The sequence below is a fragment of the Schistocerca serialis genome, chromosome 5 (genome assembly GCF_023864345.2).
Source record: "Schistocerca serialis cubense isolate TAMUIC-IGC-003099 chromosome 5, iqSchSeri2.2, whole genome shotgun sequence".
Lineage (NCBI taxonomy): Eukaryota > Metazoa > Arthropoda > Insecta > Orthoptera > Acrididae > Schistocerca > Schistocerca serialis.
Genome location: NC_064642.1, coordinates 538,358,172 through 538,377,612, shown reverse-complemented (window position 1 = coordinate 538,377,612; position 19,441 = coordinate 538,358,172). Strand labels below are relative to the sequence as shown.

The 19,441-nt window shown below is 39.8% G+C and overlaps 1 protein-coding gene across 4 annotated transcripts in view; it reads right to left on the bottom strand.

Moving 5' to 3' along the window:
* LOC126481571 (kinesin-like protein KIF21A) overlaps positions 1-19,441 on the bottom strand; it is a 500,490-nt gene that overhangs the window by 72,997 nt on the left and 408,052 nt on the right. For 3 of the 4 annotated variants that reach the window (XM_050105427.1, XM_050105428.1, XM_050105429.1), the window contains 2 exons: positions 18,056-18,202; positions 10,460-10,616 (listed from right to left, as the gene is read on the bottom strand). In XM_050105427.1, the coding sequence (XP_049961384.1) occupies positions 10,460-10,616; positions 18,056-18,202 (304 nt within the window). The remainder of the gene's footprint in view (positions 1-10,459; positions 10,617-18,055; positions 18,203-19,441) is intronic. The other variant, XM_050105430.1, reaches the window with a different exon arrangement.

Below are 19,441 nucleotides of genomic sequence, written 5' to 3'. Positions count from 1 at the left end.
ACTAATTTAAAAAAATATACCTACGCAATGCTGTTTACTTAGGAAAGCCTGCTGGATAGCCACTTCTACTAAGATCAAGTGGTCGACAAATCTCTTGAACCCATACAGAGCAATTTAGGAGCTGCCTCATTGCCAACCTCTATTACAGATGACAGTTAACCATTCACTCCAAGGTCTTTCCTACAAAGCTCGTTAAGGTTTCACTCCAGTAACTATTGGGACACATTTGGCCCTTTCCTGGTTTGAGAAGAGCTGTCAAAACAGCCTTCCTCCATGAGCTGGGAAAGCTGCCTGTTTGCCTTATCAAATTAAATCATCATAATATTTCCACATCATGCCATATCGGATTTGGTCATGATCAGCTACAGTATTGCAAGCCACAGACAGCTCCCACTTGGAGAATGGGCACTTGTAGGACTTCAAATTGTTAGACCTGAAGTCCAATTCACCCATTTCCATGGTGGCACAGTAATAGCAGAATTCTGGATCCTGGCTAGCAGTGTGCAATAGTCAGCACAAAATGCTCTGCCATTGTCTGTGCGATATCTATAGGTGGTGTTTGGAGATGCCTCTGAGTCAACAGTGCTGTTATAGGCAACTGATTGCCTTTACCAGGAATCCTTCTGATGGCTTCCCATACTTCTGTAGAACATGTGGAATGATTGATGGGTGCCTGCCATGAACTTGATGACGCATCAAGGCTTTGCCCTTGCTAAACAGAAGGTTGCAAGGTTTTCTGCCATTGATAAATTCTTAAACTGTCACAGAGCAGCACACCTGACCCAAATGACTGAACAGCAATCATCATTCCACCAAGGGGCACGTGGTCTCCAAGTGCAATGGAGAAGTCACCAGCAAGTGGATTGCCCGTGTGATGTAGTTCACCCAATCCTGGATGCCGGTGCGGCATTCAAACACAGCCAGCTGGCTCAACAGCATCCAGTTGGCTCTGCTGATCATTCACTGTAGTTGCATCCTTTCAGGGAGAGCTCTATCCAGTAGGCGAGCGCAGAGTGGGAAGTCGTCACTGGAATGAAGGTGGTCAATGATGTCCCGCTGAGTCTGGAAGGGCTCGAGAGCAGACAGAGAAGTCGATGGTTGAGAATGACCCAGTAGGTACACAAAAATGAATGGAAGTGCCTGTGTTGAGGATGCACAGCTCGTGAGCTGTCATGAGCTTTCCAAAACCCAACCCCGAGGACAAGTAGAGGCTGAGCCCTACGATAGATGATGGGCATTGAAGTCTCACCAGTATTAGATATGGTCAGGATAGTTGTTGAATACAATCCATTAATGCCTCAGAATCAATTGCATAGTGCACAGGTAAATGTAGTGAGCAAACATGTATTTCAGCTGTAATCGATTGCAGGTCAGTAGCTAGGGGGAGAGCAGATAAGTGTTGCACTTTATTGACAAATATAGAAAACCCTCCCTCGGCCCTTTCCTCAGCATTGGATGCTTTAAAGTTCTTTTCCTGCAAACAAAAGCACAGGGGACATCTTGTGCTGGAAGTTTCAGTCCCTCTACACATGTCCTAAACCCATTACATTCCAAAGTTGGATGGGAACCATCTGCCATGGGGATAGCACCATCATCCAGACTTTCTGCCAGGGAGAAGAGCCCGAAAGGGGTGGAGACTCAATTGTGGTATGAGATGATTGCCCCAGCCTGACATCAAGATCCATTGCCTCTGAAGAAGATTAGAGAGAAGTCAGAGAGGATGACATCAACATTGTTGGACAGTGTACTTTCCATCTCCATCAGCGGACGATCTGTGCTTTTGACTTTGACTTTTTGGTCCGAATAGGCTTCGGAGTCACAACCGTAGAAGTGGTAGAGGTAGCACTGGACAGTGGACCAGACAATCTTTGGAAGGACAGGGAGTTCCACACCATCAGCAACCATGGCTTTTTGTTAAATTCTGGGAAAGGGGCAGGCTTTAAAATAACTGCAACAGCATAAGTGGCTCTGCAACACAGGTACTAGTACAGACAATAGCAGCTTCCATTTGTGCACTGGTAGCATTTGTTTTTTGGACTGGCTGTTTAAGAATGGATTCAAAGGAAGCAGCAAACGTATGCCTTGTACATCTTTGGCCTTGTATATCTTTCTGGCATCACTATACAGGTTGTGCTTTGTCATTTTTATCTCCTGGACCCATTCTTCAAGAAAGACACAACTCGGGAATCCTGGGGTTGTTGAGCCTGTACTCAGCAAACAAATATTGAGCCCATGAGGGCATTATCCAACCAAAAGGCAATAACACAAGAGCTACTGACCATAACTGCCACTACATAATAATAAATCAATACTCCATTCCCTCATACCAAAGCTGGCACATTCTGTTTAATTGAGATTAGGGATTCTTTGAAGTGACAAGAACTGCTCCACGCAATGAAGTAGCAAAACTGCACTATACAAAATTAAAATAATGGACATTTGCAGTGGAATTTTATTTTTGGATTTAATTTGTGCATAGCTATAATGTTGTAGGAAGAATCAATAAATGTGAGAAGAACCTCAAGGATGATGATGATGATGATGTCATCGTCATCACAGCATCAATTACGTTTACTGCTGTTGCAACACAAAGTACATTTAACAAGAAGACGCTACAAAAACAACATACGGCCGAAATATTTGTGAAGACAAAATAAATTATGCTGTTTGGATACAAGCATGATACAACTATGGACAAAATGAACACCACCTGCAAAGCTTAAACATAGAAATTTGCCCAAATAATTACCTTAGTTGAGGACTGCAATGCCAAAATGTGTCATTAAAACAGTCAGCAAGGAAACCATGCACAGTGTAGCTATCTAAAGTTTGTCGATATGAAATGTCAGCATTCACTCAATGTTGAATGGACTACTCTTTGAACACAAATCGTCTACTATTCAGTCACACATTCATCTGACTCTTTATGGATAGGACTTCATACTGAAGAAATAGTTCATAAGCACACGCTAATAGAATCCTTTTTCCTTCAGTAGCTATCACAGCACCATGTGTGTGAAAGTGTGAATCATAAACAAATTCTGGAGTACCACATACAGCCAGCATTGCTGGATACACGGATGTAGGATATTTCAGTTATCCTTCACAAGGATATATGTATCATACGATATGATACAAGACAAACATGAATATATGTGGGAGTTGGGCTTGGCAATTGTTTTAACTCTTAAGACCAAGGCTCAAAAGCAAAATTAAGCAGACAGACAGCTAGTAACTCCAGAAGTATCAACATGAGCTTCATTCCAATACCAACCTTTACCCATGCGGCTGCACAGTAGGCATGCAGTCTCACCATTTAATTGCCCTATGCTGGATACATATATTTGAATATGCACAAGTATAACATATTTGATCAGTCATTTAAAAACTGCTATGTTTAAGTTCTTATGAGACTGGTATGTTTAAATTCTTAGCAAATACTTGCTTTTTCCAGTGGATTACACAAGTTCGGGTAAGCACTCGCCTTATCTTGCTTGCAAAATATAGTCAGAAGTTCAACTGCAGGTGACAAATGCCATATGGTTCATTTATCTCTACACCGCACTTGGAATGTAACATTTGCTCATCATAAGTGAAGCACAAAGTTTTTGAGATATTAGCTCAGATACGCCAAAGGTGAGAAGACATCACAACCTCAAAAATAAAAAATAAATAAATAAAAAAAAAGTACTTTTTAATAAATTTGTCATCAGTTATGTGAGCAGCAAGAAGAACAAACATTTCCATATTATAAAGAACTTTTATCTTGTAACTGGTCTTTTCAGTAACATTAGAAGCAATGTAACATCTCAGATACTGACAGATTCCACAAATAATGTCAATAAAATTACTTGTTTGACTACTTTCTCTTCATCTAATAACCCAATGACATTTGACGTGGAATTGACAATCATCTTTTTAATAGTGTTTGGGGATGAAATACCACTATCCCATTGTTTTCTTTGCCAGATAGGGAATGCAGTCCAAAATTCGACAGCACTACAACACTTGTAGAAGCATGGAATAGATATTCTACACAGCCCCTCTTCAATGAACTGTGTTTCTACGGGATTTTCAGCATATGCAAAATGCAAACTTTGATATCATGGTGCTTCTGCTGCAACAAGCAAAGAAGATTTACCTTAACAAGGTAGATCAGGTGGACGGAAGAGCCAAGCAGATGACGGTTTAGGCCTGTGTTCATTTTGGAGTCTGGAAACAAGTGTCATTGTGAATTGGAGCCCAAACAGGCAAGCTACACAAATGTTCTGGAGTATCTCTGGCCACAATCACAGAATGATTAACAACATATTTCATTCAAAAACAAACTTAATACAATTACTGTGCGGTGTTTTACCACCAATAGTTGTTTTATTTTATTGTTAATGATTAACTTTATAGGCATTTTGGATATTTTACCATTCAGATTTTATGTTCACTATCCAGCCAACAATGCCTAAATCCAAAATAGTAAAAAGAAAAATAAAGAAACAGTCGACTTTGTAGTAGACCATCATCAGTCAACAGTTAGGACAGCAGCTATGTTGGCATCGAGGTAATACCAAATTATATCAGTCAGAACCATTAAATATTTCCTGGACACCCACATCACTGTTGTCTATGATGGTCTATTAATCTAAGTGCTAGCAATATTAACATTAAATAAACATGTTGAGATGGTTTATTACAACTGCTGTAGTTCTATAGTCATTGCTTCTAAAATTATCAAAATCCAGTAACACACACTGTTCTACAGCCATGCCCAGCAGTGTCTGCTGAAGTATGCACAGAACTTATTGCAACAGAGGAGTAGCTGTTGATCAACTCTTAACTGAATGAACCAGGATTTTCAAATCAACTGACTGCCAAAGTACATCATTAGCACAGGTCAGTGAGCCACTGAAAGGACAACATATTCCTCATTTAGCTGTCAAGAGCTTTATTTTTGCTATTGCAATGTTTATGTTATTGCCATTATCAAGCACCTACACACACTGAAATTTATCAGGAATAAAATGTATCTGGGAGATGACAACACACTGAACAATAAGATCAAAAAAGTTCTGACTCTCATATGTTTAGTAGTAATTGGTGCCATGCCATGATGCACACTGTTTTCTATTAAGACTGGTGAAAGAAGGAAGATTAGAATTTAACATCCCCTTGACACCGAGGTCATTAGAGATGAAACACAAGCTCAGATTGTTTCAATGACATGGACAGAAATTGGCTGTGCCCTTTCAAAGGATCCATCCCGGCATTTGCCTGAAGCAATTTAGGGAAATCATTGGAAACCTAAATCTGGATGGTCACATGCGGATTTGAATTGTCATTCTTTTAAATGCATGTCCAGTGTGCTAACCACTGTGTCACCTAGCTCATTGTGTTCAGACTGTTATCATCTCCCCATTATGTTACTTATGTCTTGCTGATATTGCTGTTTAGTAAATCTGTGAGGTGCACAAGACTCTCATTATTATCTTCACTACCATTCTGTGAGTTTACTTTGTATAGCTACATTTATGTTTCAAACTGCACAAGAAACAGCACGAGTTGAAGCAGTTACGTTTATTTAGTTATATTTACCAAGTCAGTGGTCACATCTGTCACTTCCATTGAAAGTAGGCTTTTTGTCATTTGCAACAACATCCTTCATACTCAAACACATTTTGAACTTGTAACATTATAATGCTATGTATGTATTGTGTGTTAACAGGGTTAGAATTTTAATCTTATATGTTAAGTGGTTGTAAATAGGGACATAACACAACAAGGTCACCATTATTCATAGCTTATATCTGTACAGTTACATTGCACTAGTAATTTGTCAGCAGTGCATATTAGCACATTCTTGAGGTTACTTTTCAGATTATTGTTGTCACCCTAACATGTTTTTATGTCTTCACAATACATTTATATGTGCTCGATAATGGCATAAATTTTGAAATTGCAATAGCTAAAATAAAATCATTCACAGCCCTACGTGGAATATGAGACCCCTTTCAATAATTTACGTAGGCTCTTGATCCATGTTAAAGCAAGTTCAATGAATGTTACCAATACACAAAAGATAGGAAACAGCGATAGCACTTCACATTATCAATTCTTTTCATTTTTTCTTTTTCCTATTTTTATTTGCGTAACTTTACTTTTACATCTCACTGACAGCAATACATCACAAACTACTTCCATGGCTCAATAAAGTTTTGCAATATGAATTAACCTTGGTTTCATTTGATATTTGATTACATTATTTTTAAAAAAGTACAGGGGATGGGGGAGAAAGGGGATAACATAGAAGCTTAACTCAGGAATGCCTGAAGTGCTTCCAATCAAATTTAGTCTATACATGACCAATTATCTGTATACTTGTTTGTATAAAAATATTAGGGAAAGAAGAAGTGACTTGCGAAAATATTTGATAACGACCAATATTAGCATCAAATCCATAGTTTTTCAAGGTTGCCAGACTACTTCATTACTGTTAGAATGACATTTCACCCCCTTAGTTGGGAGCAAGTGTGTGTGTGTGGAGGGGGGGGGGGGATGATGATGGCACTTGCAAATACAATAACATATTAGCATATCTCTGTAATGACTGAATGAAATTCTACCAAAACTGGCAGACATTTCACTTAATATGTAAGAAAAATTAGTTATAGTAAGACAGTCCTTGCACAACTGTGGCCGAGGGTTTGAGGCGAAAAGACGTTACAAAAGCATAAATCAGGAGTGCCTGGAGGTGTTTCAACCATAACTGAATTATACACAACTCAACTCATTACTTGCATAAAAATGCTGTGGCGGTAACATACCCCCACTACTGCTAGGGGCAAGTGGGATTAACCTGTAGAAATGTCTGAAAATGACCTATTGGTACTTCTTTCCTGTAAGTAGCTGAATTTGAAGAATTTGAAAATATGAAGTGCTCTCTGTCTTTTATTTGCATTGTTCAATGTGTCAACCATATTGTGAGAATGAGCACTGAAGCGAGCCAATAATTTTGTTAGTGTGTTTAATGATGAAAGATCATGCTACATGGCTCAATATTACAGATACATTTTAGATTATCTCTTGAGCTGCATGGTGTGAAACAGCGGTGAATCAGGCAGTTGCCAGTGACAGTTACTGGCAGAATTACAATTTTCCTCAGAATTAGAGGAAAATGCAAGCTGATATTCGCTAGAAATATGGATGAATTATGTGTACAAGTATGTGTCAAATATATTAAATATTTGTGATATACCTATGACATATGCTATTTGAATTTCCCAGTAACACAAGTGGGCTTTCGAATTTCCCTCCATTTTGAACTTGGCCCAAGTGGGCTAGTTCCACCACCTTGGACTATCAGAGGGGTGGGGAGAAGAGGAAATCTTGCAATGCTGCACATCATAGAGGAAAGTACATCATCGGCAATTTGGTAACAAAGCGACTGCAACAAACTTGTGGGTATACCTTTCTATGATTACGTAACGGATTTCTATCATTACTTCACTGAACTGTTGACCACAACTTGCCTATCAAAAGTCGGCACAAACATGCTTGAAGCTCACCTGGATGGCAGAAAGCACTTATTGGTGTTACTAGTTCAATCTGACACTGCTTAGTTATAACAGTATGGGCATCAGTCACAACTGTTATTGTGTCTGAACACCAAAGGAGAGGTATGACACAAGATGCTGTGAGTACTGCAGAGGTCGAACTACACAGGGCTCTGATCTAGATTACACCTGTGGGTGGAGTATAGATGGTTAACATGCTTGAACTTCTTGCTGACAGCGTTCAACCTATGACAACTAGATCAATAGTTAAAATATTGTGCAAAATGATGCAACTGTCAGCCTGGTGGGATGATCTGAAAAGCAGACATGTTTGTAGAACAATTTATAGGACTGGATTCTACCTCTTTTACAAAAAGCAAAGTCTCCTTACTTTAATTTTCTCATCCAAATGATGTGGAATGCTGCATGATACTGCACATCATTCTTATGGAAAATCATGCAAATCTTTGTTTCATCCTACATTTATGATATGCACTGTTAAAGATCAAGGAAGACAACAAAATCTTTAAGCACTCCACATTTCTAATGATGTACAATGAAACTATGTTCTGCAAAAGCAAATAGAACCAGTCCTATAATCTATCAAAATACATCTAAATGACTACTCTGCAATTCACATTTAAATATGTGGCAGAGGGTTCTTTCAACAACTTTCAGACCATTTCTCTAGTGTTCCTCCGTTTAACAGCTCATAGGAAAAATGAATACTTCACTCTTTCTGCATGCTTGGTTGACGACTGTAAAATATTTTCAAATTCAGGGGAGAAAGCTGCTGGCTGAAATTTTGTGAAAAGATCTCACCACAATGAAAAATGTCTGTTTTAATGATTGCCACCCCAACCCATCTATCATTTCCATGACAATCTCTCTCTTATTTCACAATAATACAGTATAAGCTGCCCTTCTTTGGGCTTTTTCGATGTCCTCTGTCAATCCTATCTGATAAAGATCCCATGCTGCACAACAATACTTTAGCAGACGATGGACAAATTTAGTGTAGAAGTCTCTTTAGTAGGCCTCTCAACCTGTTGCATCTTTAAGCATCCTGTCAATAAAACAATCTCTGGTTTGCCTTCCCCAAAATATTATCTATGTGGCTGTTCCAATTTAGGTTGTTCATAACTGTAATTCCTAGTATTTAATTGAACTGACAGCCTTTAAATTTGAGTGATTTATCGTATAACCAGTATTCGACAGATTTCAACAATCTGTTGAGAAAGCCAAAGAAATTACAACTGCTGTAGAAGGTGGAACCCAAAAATTTTGGGACTGGTGCTGCCATCTGGAAAGTAGGAGTAGTAGATCTTTGCACCGCTAGGTGGCGAGAGCTGCATATCTGATGAGTCGGTGTGCGGAGTGGCATTCAGCTGGGAGGACGTGTTGCATGTCCCCAGTGATTTCCGTAATACTCTGTGTTTGGTGTGTGGCGATCTTACAATTTGTTGAAGTGTGCACGGACCTTCATCAGACTGCATCTGATGATTCAACCTTCTTGTCATGGGTTATTACTGGCGAAGAGAGCTGGATTTACGGTTATGACCCAGAGACAAAGCAACAATCATCCCAGTGGAAGAGCATGATCATCATTTTCTTTGATACCAAGGGAATTGTGCACAATGAGTTCATCCCACCCAACCAAACACTGAATTCCGCATACTACTGTGACGTTTTGAGACGGCTGCGTGAAAACGTGTGGCAACGACAGCCCAAACTTTGTTGTCAATGGAACTGGCTGCTGCATCATGACAAACGCCATCACACGTTCTTGCTCACCAGGACCTTTTTGGCAAAAAACAACATGGTGGTTGTACCCCACCCACCATACTCACCAGATTTGGCACCTTACGACTTTGCACTATTCCCTAAACTGAAACTCAAGTTGAAAGGCCATCAGTTTGACACTCTAGAGAGGATTCAAGAAACGTCACTGACAGTAAGATGTCCAGCCATATTAGCCCTGTTAACAATGTAATATTGCTGCATCAGATTTCACAGGTGCGAAGAAGATGAAGAAGAAGGATAAGGAGAAAGCATGTGTTTCATAGTGTCTTGTTCATTAATATCTCCAACCAAAATTTCGTCAATACATTCCAATCTATAAAGGATGTAACAAAAACATAAAGCACAAATTGCAAGACACATTCCTTACACATAGACAAAGAAATTATGTTATATGAACATGGGTCTTGAAATGCTTTGTTTCCATGTTACAACTCATTTGATCCAACTCCTTGATCATGGCAAACACACACGAACAGAATGCACCAGCATACCATACACAAGTCCTTCTCACAGGACATGTTCACTATGCCCTCTGATGGCATCGATACACGCATCAACCTGCCATGATAGTATATCTCTGATGCACTGATGTATCCCTCGAGTACTGCATATCATCTTGCAGCCTTCCACAATATGGGCACAGTACTCTGAACATCTTGTACAGGGATTCCATACACAAGAGCTTTCAAATGGCCCGACATATAAAAGTTCAATGGGTTTAGGACCACAGAGTGTGGAGGCCAGGCAATAACAGTTTCTGTGACTGATGGATAGGTCGAAAAAACCAACTGCCCAGCCTCCACACTCTCCCGACCTAAACCCAATGGGCTTTATTTGTGGGGGTGAGGTAAGTTTCTGTATGTGTTGCCTTTTAAATAAAAGGTTTTCAGGTCTGTGCCTGTGTTGTCATGTTATTTCTCTTGCCAGTGAAGTTATATCTAAACATATGAGTAATCAAAAAGTTAATGGAGATCAAGAAAATCATCATGAGAGAGTGAACTGCCAAATTAAACATCATCATTAATAAATAACAAAAATAAGTGTATATATGTAAGGCATGAACATTTGCTAACATTGATCTGCAAATTCAAAGTACTAAATTAATATCATACCTTCCCCTGGTATACACTGATGACACCTTCCCCAATCTGCTGATCACTTGAAGCTGTAGTCCCAGACGTAAGGCGAGAAAACACGTTTTCCTCACGACTGTTGGTACGCCGGTATGTTGGGGGAGAGTTAGGTGGGCTTGCATCTAGACCCTGATCCCTGCTCAAGCCCAAGCATGCGTGCAGGCACACACATAGAAGCCTTGTGTTAGTTTGTGGTAGAACAAACATTCTCACAATGTTAAGCATTAACTAATGGCACAAAACAAAAGGACAATGGAACAATCATCAGCATATTAGTGGCAGCACACTGTTATACTCAGTTCAATTGTTTGTCACACATATTTTAAAGCTTCTCTCTAAGCTGAAAACAAACAGGTTATGGATAATTCTGTCATTCAATGGGAAGTTAATAGCACAGTTGAGTAGCTCAAATGTTTTCCAAAAAATTTTTGTAATTAGTTTATCACACAGCTAGTCAGGTGCGTAAGTGTTTGACTGAATGATTATGTTTCTTAATAAGTACATTCCCCCACACAAAGAATGATGTTTTTGGAGCATCATCCATTTCATAATTTAATTTGTCACACTGTCCATTCAGTTGTTTGAGCATGTGACTGAAAAATTATGCATCTTAGTTTTCCTTCGCTGTGACAGCCAGAGCGACAGCAGCAGCGAGTAGTGTTTGTATAAAGCGTTTATTTTGCATTTTGTTTACGACCTTCCACTAAGGAAGGTGTTCTATTTGTGTTTATCTGCTCTGCATAGTAACTAACAGTTCTTGATAAAACTTTACGTAGTTTTCGTGTTAGATTTCTTAGTGTTTTCTTGATCGTTTAGAACAGAAAGCGCCCTAAAACCGTCTTTTGTTTGTTTCGCGGCCGTTAGCCACTAGTCACTTGAATCAGCAGTTGTCTTGTGACAGCCAGAGCGACAGCACCAGCAGCAGCGAGTACTGTTTGTATAAAGCGTTTTTGTACTTATTTGCTGCGCTTAGCTTTTAAATAGTTTTTCTGGGAAAACCTAGCGTAGTTTTCGCGTCTCGTATTTCAGTGAGTGTTTCTTGATTATCAGAGTAGCTCATCAGAAGATTATCTTGGGAATTTGTCACCGTATAGAGTAGGGTAAACATAGTCATGTGTAGGGGCTGTGGTTGTTGTGAGCGGACGCAAGGAGAATTGGCCACTCTTCGGGGGCAGGTGGAGGCTTTGTCTGTTAGGCTCATCGAGCTCGAGGCGCAGGCGTCGGCTCGTAGTGGCGTTGGGGCAACTGTGGTGAGACCTATGCCTACTTCGGTGGCCTTGGAATCACATGGAACCCCTGATGTCGCTGCGTCTTCCGGCAGTGAGCATCTTACCGGTCAGCCATCACTCCAGGGTGAATGGCGGACAGTGGTGGGCTCGCGCGTGCCTGGCCGAAAGGCGAAGGTGGGATCTGGCCGCGTGGCAGCTGCCTTACCCCTTTCCAACAGGTACGGGGTGCTTCCTAGTGGTGATGACATCGTTTCCGAGCCACCACAGGGTGCCTCGCCTGTTGGGCCAGTGGCCGATTCTCCGGCAAGGTCCCGACAGTCACAGAGGGCGGGCCTATTAGTTATAGGGAGCTCCAACGTTAGGCGGGTTATGGAGCCCCTCAGGAAAATAGCGGGTAGGTCGGGGAAGAATGCCAGTGTGCACTCGGTGTGCTTGCCGGGGGGTCTCGTCCGTAATGTGGAGGAGGCCCTTCCGGCAGCTATTGAACGCACTGGGTGTGACCGGCTGCAGATAGTAGCACATGTCGGAACGAATGACGCCTGCCGCTTGGGTTCTGAGGCCATCCTTGGTTCCTTCCGGCGGCTGGCTGATTTGGTGAAGACAATCAGCATCGCAAGCGGAGTGCAAGCTGAGCTTAATATCTGCAGCATAGTGCCCAGAGTCGATCGCGGTCCTCTGGTTTGGAGCCGTGTGGAGGGTCTAAACCAGAGGCTCAGACGACTCTGCGACTATAATGGTTGCAAATTCATCGACCTCCGTTATTGGGTGGAGAACTGTAGGGCCCCCCTAGACAGGTCAGGCGTGCACTACACACCGGAAGCAGCTACTAGGGTAGCAGAGTACGTGTGGCGTGCACACGGGGGTTTTTTAGGTTAGAGGGACCCCCCCTTGGGCGAAACGATAAAATACCTGACGGCTTACCAGAGAGGACATTATCATCGTTGATAAAGAATGTCCGTCCTCAGAGACCAAAAACAGGAAAAGTTAACGTAATATTGGTAAACTGCAGGAGTATCCAGGGCAAGGTTCCTGAATTAGTATCTCTTATTGAAGGAAATAGTGCGCATATAGTATTAGGAACGGAAAGTTGGTTAAAACCGGAAGTGAACAGTAACGAAATCCTAGACACAGAATGGAATATATACCGCAAGGATAGGATAAACGCCAATGGTGGAGGAGTATTTATAGCAGTAAAGAATTCAATAATATCCAGTGAAGTTATTAGCGAATGCGAATGTGAAATAATCTGGGTTAAGTTAAGTATCAAAGGTGGGTCAGATATGATAGTCGGATGCTTCTATAGACCACCTGCATCAGCAACCGTAGTAGTTGAGCGCCTCAGAGAGAACCTGCAGAACGTCGTGAAGAAGTTTCGTGATCATACTATTGTAATAGGAGGAGACTTCAATCTACCAGGTATAGAATGGGATAGTCACACAATCAGAACTGGAGCCAGGGACAGAGACTCTTGTGACATTATCCTGACTGCCTTGTCCGAGAATTACTTCGAGCAGATAGTTAGAGAACCAACTCGTGAAGCTAACGTTTTAGACCTCATAGCAACAAATAGACCGGAACTTTTCGACTCCGTGAATGTAGAAGAGGGTATCAGTGATCATAAGTCAGTGGTTGCATCAATGACTACAAGTGTAATAAGAAATGCCAAGAAAGGAAGGAAAATATATTTGCTTAACAAGAGTGATAGGGCACAAATCGCAGAATATCTGAGTGACCACCATCAAACGTTCATTTCTGAGGAAGAGGATGTGGAACAAAAATGGAAAAAATTCAGAAACATCGTCCAGTACGCCTTAGATAAGTTCGTACCGACTAAGGTCCAAAGCGAGGGGAAAGATCCACCGTGGTATAACAATCATGTACGAAAGGTACTACGGAAACAAAGAAAGCTTCATCATAGGTTTAAGAGTAGTCGAATCATAGCTGATAAGGAAAAGCTGAACGAAGCGAAAAAGAGCGTAAAGAGAGCAATGAGAGAAGCATTCAACGAATTCGAACATAAAACATTGGCAAACAATCTAAACAAGAACCCTAAAAAGTTTTGGTCATATGTAAAATCGGTAAGCGGATCTAAATCCCCTATTCAGTCACTCGTTGACCACGATGGCACCGAAACAGAGGACGACCGAAGAAAGGCAGAAATACTGAATTCAGTGTTCCGAAACTGTTTCACTGCGGAAAATCGTAACACGGTCCCTGACTTCAGCCGTCGCACGGACGCCAAAATGGAAAATATTGAAATAAACGATATCGGAATTGAAAAACAACTGCTATCACTTAGTAGCGGAAAAGCATCCGGACCAGACGAGATACCCTTAAGATTCTACAGTGATTATGCTAAAGAACTTGCCCCCTATCTATCAGCAATTTATCGTAGATCGCTGGAAGAACATAAAGTACCTAGCGACTGGAAGAAAGCGCAGGTCGTTCCCATTTTCAAGAAGGGTCATAAATCAGATGCGAATAATTATAGGCCTATTTCGCTTACGTCAATCTGTTGTAGAATAATGGAACATGTTTTGTGTTCTCGTATTATGACGTTCTTAGATAATACAAATCTCCTTCATCATAACCAACATGGATTCCGCAAACAGAGATCATGTGAAACTCAGCTCGCCCTATTTGCCCAAGAAATTCACAGTGCCGTAGACACTGGCGAGCAGATTGATGCCGTATTCCTGGACTTCAGGAAGGCATTTCATACGGTTCCGCACTTACGTTTAGTGAAAAAAATACGAGCTTACGGAATATCGGACCAGGTTTGTGATTGGATTCAGGATTTCCTAGAAGAAAGAACACAACATGTCATTCTTAACGGTTCAAAATCTGCAGATGTAGAGGTAATTTCGGGAGTACCGCAGGGAAGCATGATAGGACCTTTATTGTTTACAATATACATAAATGACTTAGTTGACAACATCGGTAGCTCCGTGAGGCTATTTGCAGATGACACGGTTGTCTACAAGAAAGTAGCAACATCAGAAGACTCGTACGTACTCCAGGAGGACCTGCAGAGGATTAATGCATGGTGCGACAGCTGGCAGCTTTCCCTAAACGTAGATAAATGTAATATAATGCGCATACATAGGGGCAGAAATCCATTCCAGTACGATTATGCCATAGGTGGTAAATCATTGGAAGCGGTAACGACCGTAAAATACTTAGGAGTTACTATCCGGAGCGATCTGAAGTGGAATGACCACATAAAACAAATAGTGGGAAAAGCAGGCGCCAGGTTGAGATTCATAGGAAGAATTCTAAGAAAATGTGACTCATCGACGAAAGAAGTAGCTTACAAAACGCTTGTTCGTCCGATTCTTGAGTATTGCTCATCAGTATGGGACCCTTACCAGGTTGGATTAATAGAAGAGATAGACATGATCCAGCGAAAAGCAGCGCGATTCGTCATGGGGACATTTAGTCAGCGCGAGAGCGTTACGGAGATGCTGAACAAGCTCCAGTGGCGGACACTTCAAGAAAGGCGTTACGCAATACGGAGAGGTTTATTATCAAAATTACGAGAGAGCACATTCCGGGAAGAGATGGGCAACATATTACTACCGCCCACATATATCTCGCGTAATGATCACAACGAAAAGATCCGAGAAATTAGAGCAAATACGGAGACTTACAAGCAGTCGTTCTTCCCACGCACAATTCGTGAATGGAACAGGGAAGGGGGGATCAGATAGTGGTACAATAAGTACCCTCCGCCACACACCGTAAGGTGGCTCGCGGAGTATAGATGTAGACGTAGATGTACTACACTCCAAGCTGCAAAATTCTCTTTAAAAGTGCAATGATGTGAAAAGAATCATTCTGTTCACAATTGTCACAGTATTAAACAAAACATTTTTTAAACTGGTTATTATACAGAGAAAATATATATATACACACTCCTTTATTGCATTTATATAATGACACTTTTCACTTAAGAATTCTAATTTTCCACCAGTTCTGGGAGAAATTTGTTATCTTTAAAGGCAACTGACAAAATAATACAGCACATTTTACAGAATCTGAAGGATGGAAGTCACACAAGTAAAGTTACTGGAAACTTCAAAATAAATGTTTGTACACCTACAAGCACAGAATACTCGTATGCATCTTAACATTAATCCTGTGATGCTGCTGTTTGTACACACAATGTCCATAACCAGCTAAATAAAATCACAATTTCTACCAGGTATACTACCGTAATATTTAGGATTCTTCTGACATTCTGATCATGATTTCAATTCATGCAAAACATTATGAAATAAAGAATGTCAATTTTTAACATATATTTAGGGAGTTAAATAACAAAACGATCTAATATCAGCATTAGATTTAATTTTTTACCATCATTCAATGATATACATATAGTACAGTCTGCTAAATATATTTACAAAATTAACAGATTAATCATGTCAGCATGTGAATTCCATTATGGATGTAGCAACACTTAACTTATTTAAAAAAAACAATTGTTCAGAAAACTTTCACACTAACACAATGAAATAATTTCACAGTATAATTGCAGACTGCAAGCTAAACCAGTGGTTACTTTCAAAATACTACACTGTGTCGAGAAAGAAAAGGAAAAAGGGGGGGGGGGGGGGTGTTCCAAGAGGCCAAGTAGGGAGGGGCAGACCTATGAAACCCCCTTGACAGTACAACGACATAATAACTAGTTCTTTTACTTAAAGGTTTTCATCAACTGGTGGTTTACAAATCAGAAATGCTGATGCTTTGTTACATACAAACTGATGTTAACAGAGTAGGCAGAAGACAGAATGAGAATATCCAGTTTCCAAAAAAATGCAGTAAAATGACAGTTAAGTGAAAGGGATTTGCATTGTTAGTAGCTTGACAGAAGAGCGATAGTAAAAAGAAAATTTCTGCTTCATTTGTTTAAGAGTCAAAATGTATGCCAGCAAAGGATAAGATTGCGGATAATGTTTCATACAAGAAATCAAAACAGAAGAACAGTACAACTACATGGAAGGATAAATGTTAATGTTTGCTGTGAAACAAACACCATCAGGAAATAGATAATCAGATACTCAGATCACTGTGGAAATACCAAAAAATATTCTCTCTCTGCTTTTAAGACTATTGTTTGCCATACCTGGTCGTACAATAGCAAATATATTTTCTTTCTAAAATTTTACTTTTTTAAGGCCTAAACCAGTGTGATTTAAGTCCCAAAAAACTGCCAACTTCAGGAAATACTCTTACAAATGAGCCGATCAGGCACATCTCATATGCACTCAGACAACTGTTTTACTACCAGCTCCAATCCATTTAATTTATACAGGCTGTTATGTAAAATCTGTTAGCAATAACCCAAAGCATCCAAGTGAAGTTCTGACCATTTGCACTCAATACAAAAGAAACCAAATTTTATTATGTTATGTACAACACAAATTTTGTATGCAGGATGAGATATGATAGCAAAATGGAAGCATTACTTTCAGATTACAAGTGTGGAATACCAATTCTTCAGTGACAAAGTGTAATAACTAAATCCATTTCACAAGATATGTCATCGGTGCCACCGAGGAAGCATGCGAAGTTGATGCATGCTGGTCATGCCACAATTAATTGTAATTGAAATGCTTATAGTACCATGTTTTGGAAAATTTGGGTAACTTGTAAGCTATAGTGTGTGTTTCTGACATGATTAAATAAATAAAACAAGATATTACAGCAAACTGATCATATTTCATCTGAATTATCCACACAATGTCTGCTTCCTCTTTATTCTTCGTGTAACGTGTGGCACCTACAACATTTAATTGCTAAACAAGGACATATAACTTAGCGACTTCTTTGCCAGTATTACAGTGATTGGTATCACAGGTTAAATATCACAATCTGAATGTGAAGTGATTACCGGAATACTGAACCACTTCAATATAGTCTTACCAGATGGGACGAGCCTTTTTTATGTTAGACAGAAGAACAGCTAGCTGCCCATCTTCTTGTTTTCTTCTAATTATTACAGTGGAACACAGTTCTACAAACCAGCTTTTAATATTAGCAAGGCTAAGCTCAGAAAGCTAAATAAGATATTTTTTAATCTACTACCTCCTATATTCAATACAAAAAGCTTGTTGTGATAAACAGTTTCACAGCAACAACAATGGCTTCAACCACAAAAATAACTACAAACTAATTTTTAAGCAGCCTTTAATGATAAAGGAGCACACTGCTTAATATTGTTATAGCACTCATTTTACTATTTTACTGTCACTATATTTCTCACTAGCATAAGTCTTCACAACCATTTTATGTAAGTCATGCACTTACTACAGTTATTCAAGCATGCACCACTCCCACTTACATTGATCCCGGTTTGCCAAGCAAATTGCTCTGCAATGTGTTAAATGTACGGCGTGTAGTTCGAGGAGAAGTGGATTCCTGGCGGTCGTAAGTTTTACGGCCTGCCACTGGTGAGGGCTTCGGTAGCTCAGTCTTAGTTACCAAATTTCTGGAGGAAAGATAACAGCTGTTAAAACCTTTTTGTCAGCGGATGACTGTATGTTAAAAAGTGGCCAAATATTAATGCTCTTGTGAGATTAGCTTGAAACACAATAAAAAAAGCAACAATCACGACAACCAAACATAACCTCCCCTCAATTTCTCTACAGACAAGTTCTCTTCATTAGTAAAGGAATTCAACTGTGAAACGTAAACAGCATTCTCAGTTACAAAATCAAAATAAGCTGCTTACATCCTGTACAGATTTGCCCCCTCATGTCATTCAGATACAATACAGCCTTAATGCAGAATGAAAAGGCAACACACCCTTTTCTTTCAATTAGTGGAAATTGTCCTAGTTTCATGCTTTTGCAGTATAATTAGTGGATGAGCAATTGTTTATAACAACCAGAGTTTCTCACAAATGTTTTATCAAGTTGTTGCTCAACTTTGCAAGTGGAGGTACTTCTTGGAAAAACATTATTATATATTTTCTTTATTATTCTTGAAATATGGTTCAGCATAATAGAGTTACTCTCAGTGGACACTCCGTACCTAATGACTTTCTTCCTCCATTATAGAGTACAATGTTTCAGATGCACTCACTTGCAGTTATCACACTTTTTGTTTTAATACAATGCAATATGCAAACTCTTTTCCTGTGTTGAAAATGAAATTAAACTTAAACAAACTAGACAAGTGGGTAAACAAAACCCTTTTACAAACAAATGCTGAACAAGAAACTGCATCATCATCGTCTAAAAACCATTCATAATCACGAGCACAACAAAGTGCCCCCAGAAATATCATCTCGATGAGGATGACACTATTGTTTCGAAACATGTTTAGGACATAAGAAAAAAATTTTAATAATTTTACTTTGTTAGGGATATCTCCACACTGAATTATGAGAAGAGGTAGCTTCTGTTCATAATTATTGTTCACTTTATTGATCTTGTACGGAATACCTAACGAAAATGTCTGTAATGGCAACATTTTGGACCAACTGGTAAACATAGATACCTATCCCACTCCAGCAAACTTTCATGCTTTATTAGAACTGTTAATGACAGGAATTAAAACTGAAACAAGCAGAGGGATTATTGCAGAGATTAGGAGCAAAAATTAGAAATTTCATTCACTGTAATCACAAAGAATTACAATAGCCAGCATGGTACAAACTTTTTATGGGAATCTACATGTCACCATGGGCAACTTCTTTTTCAGTGCGCATATTGCACCTAATCCG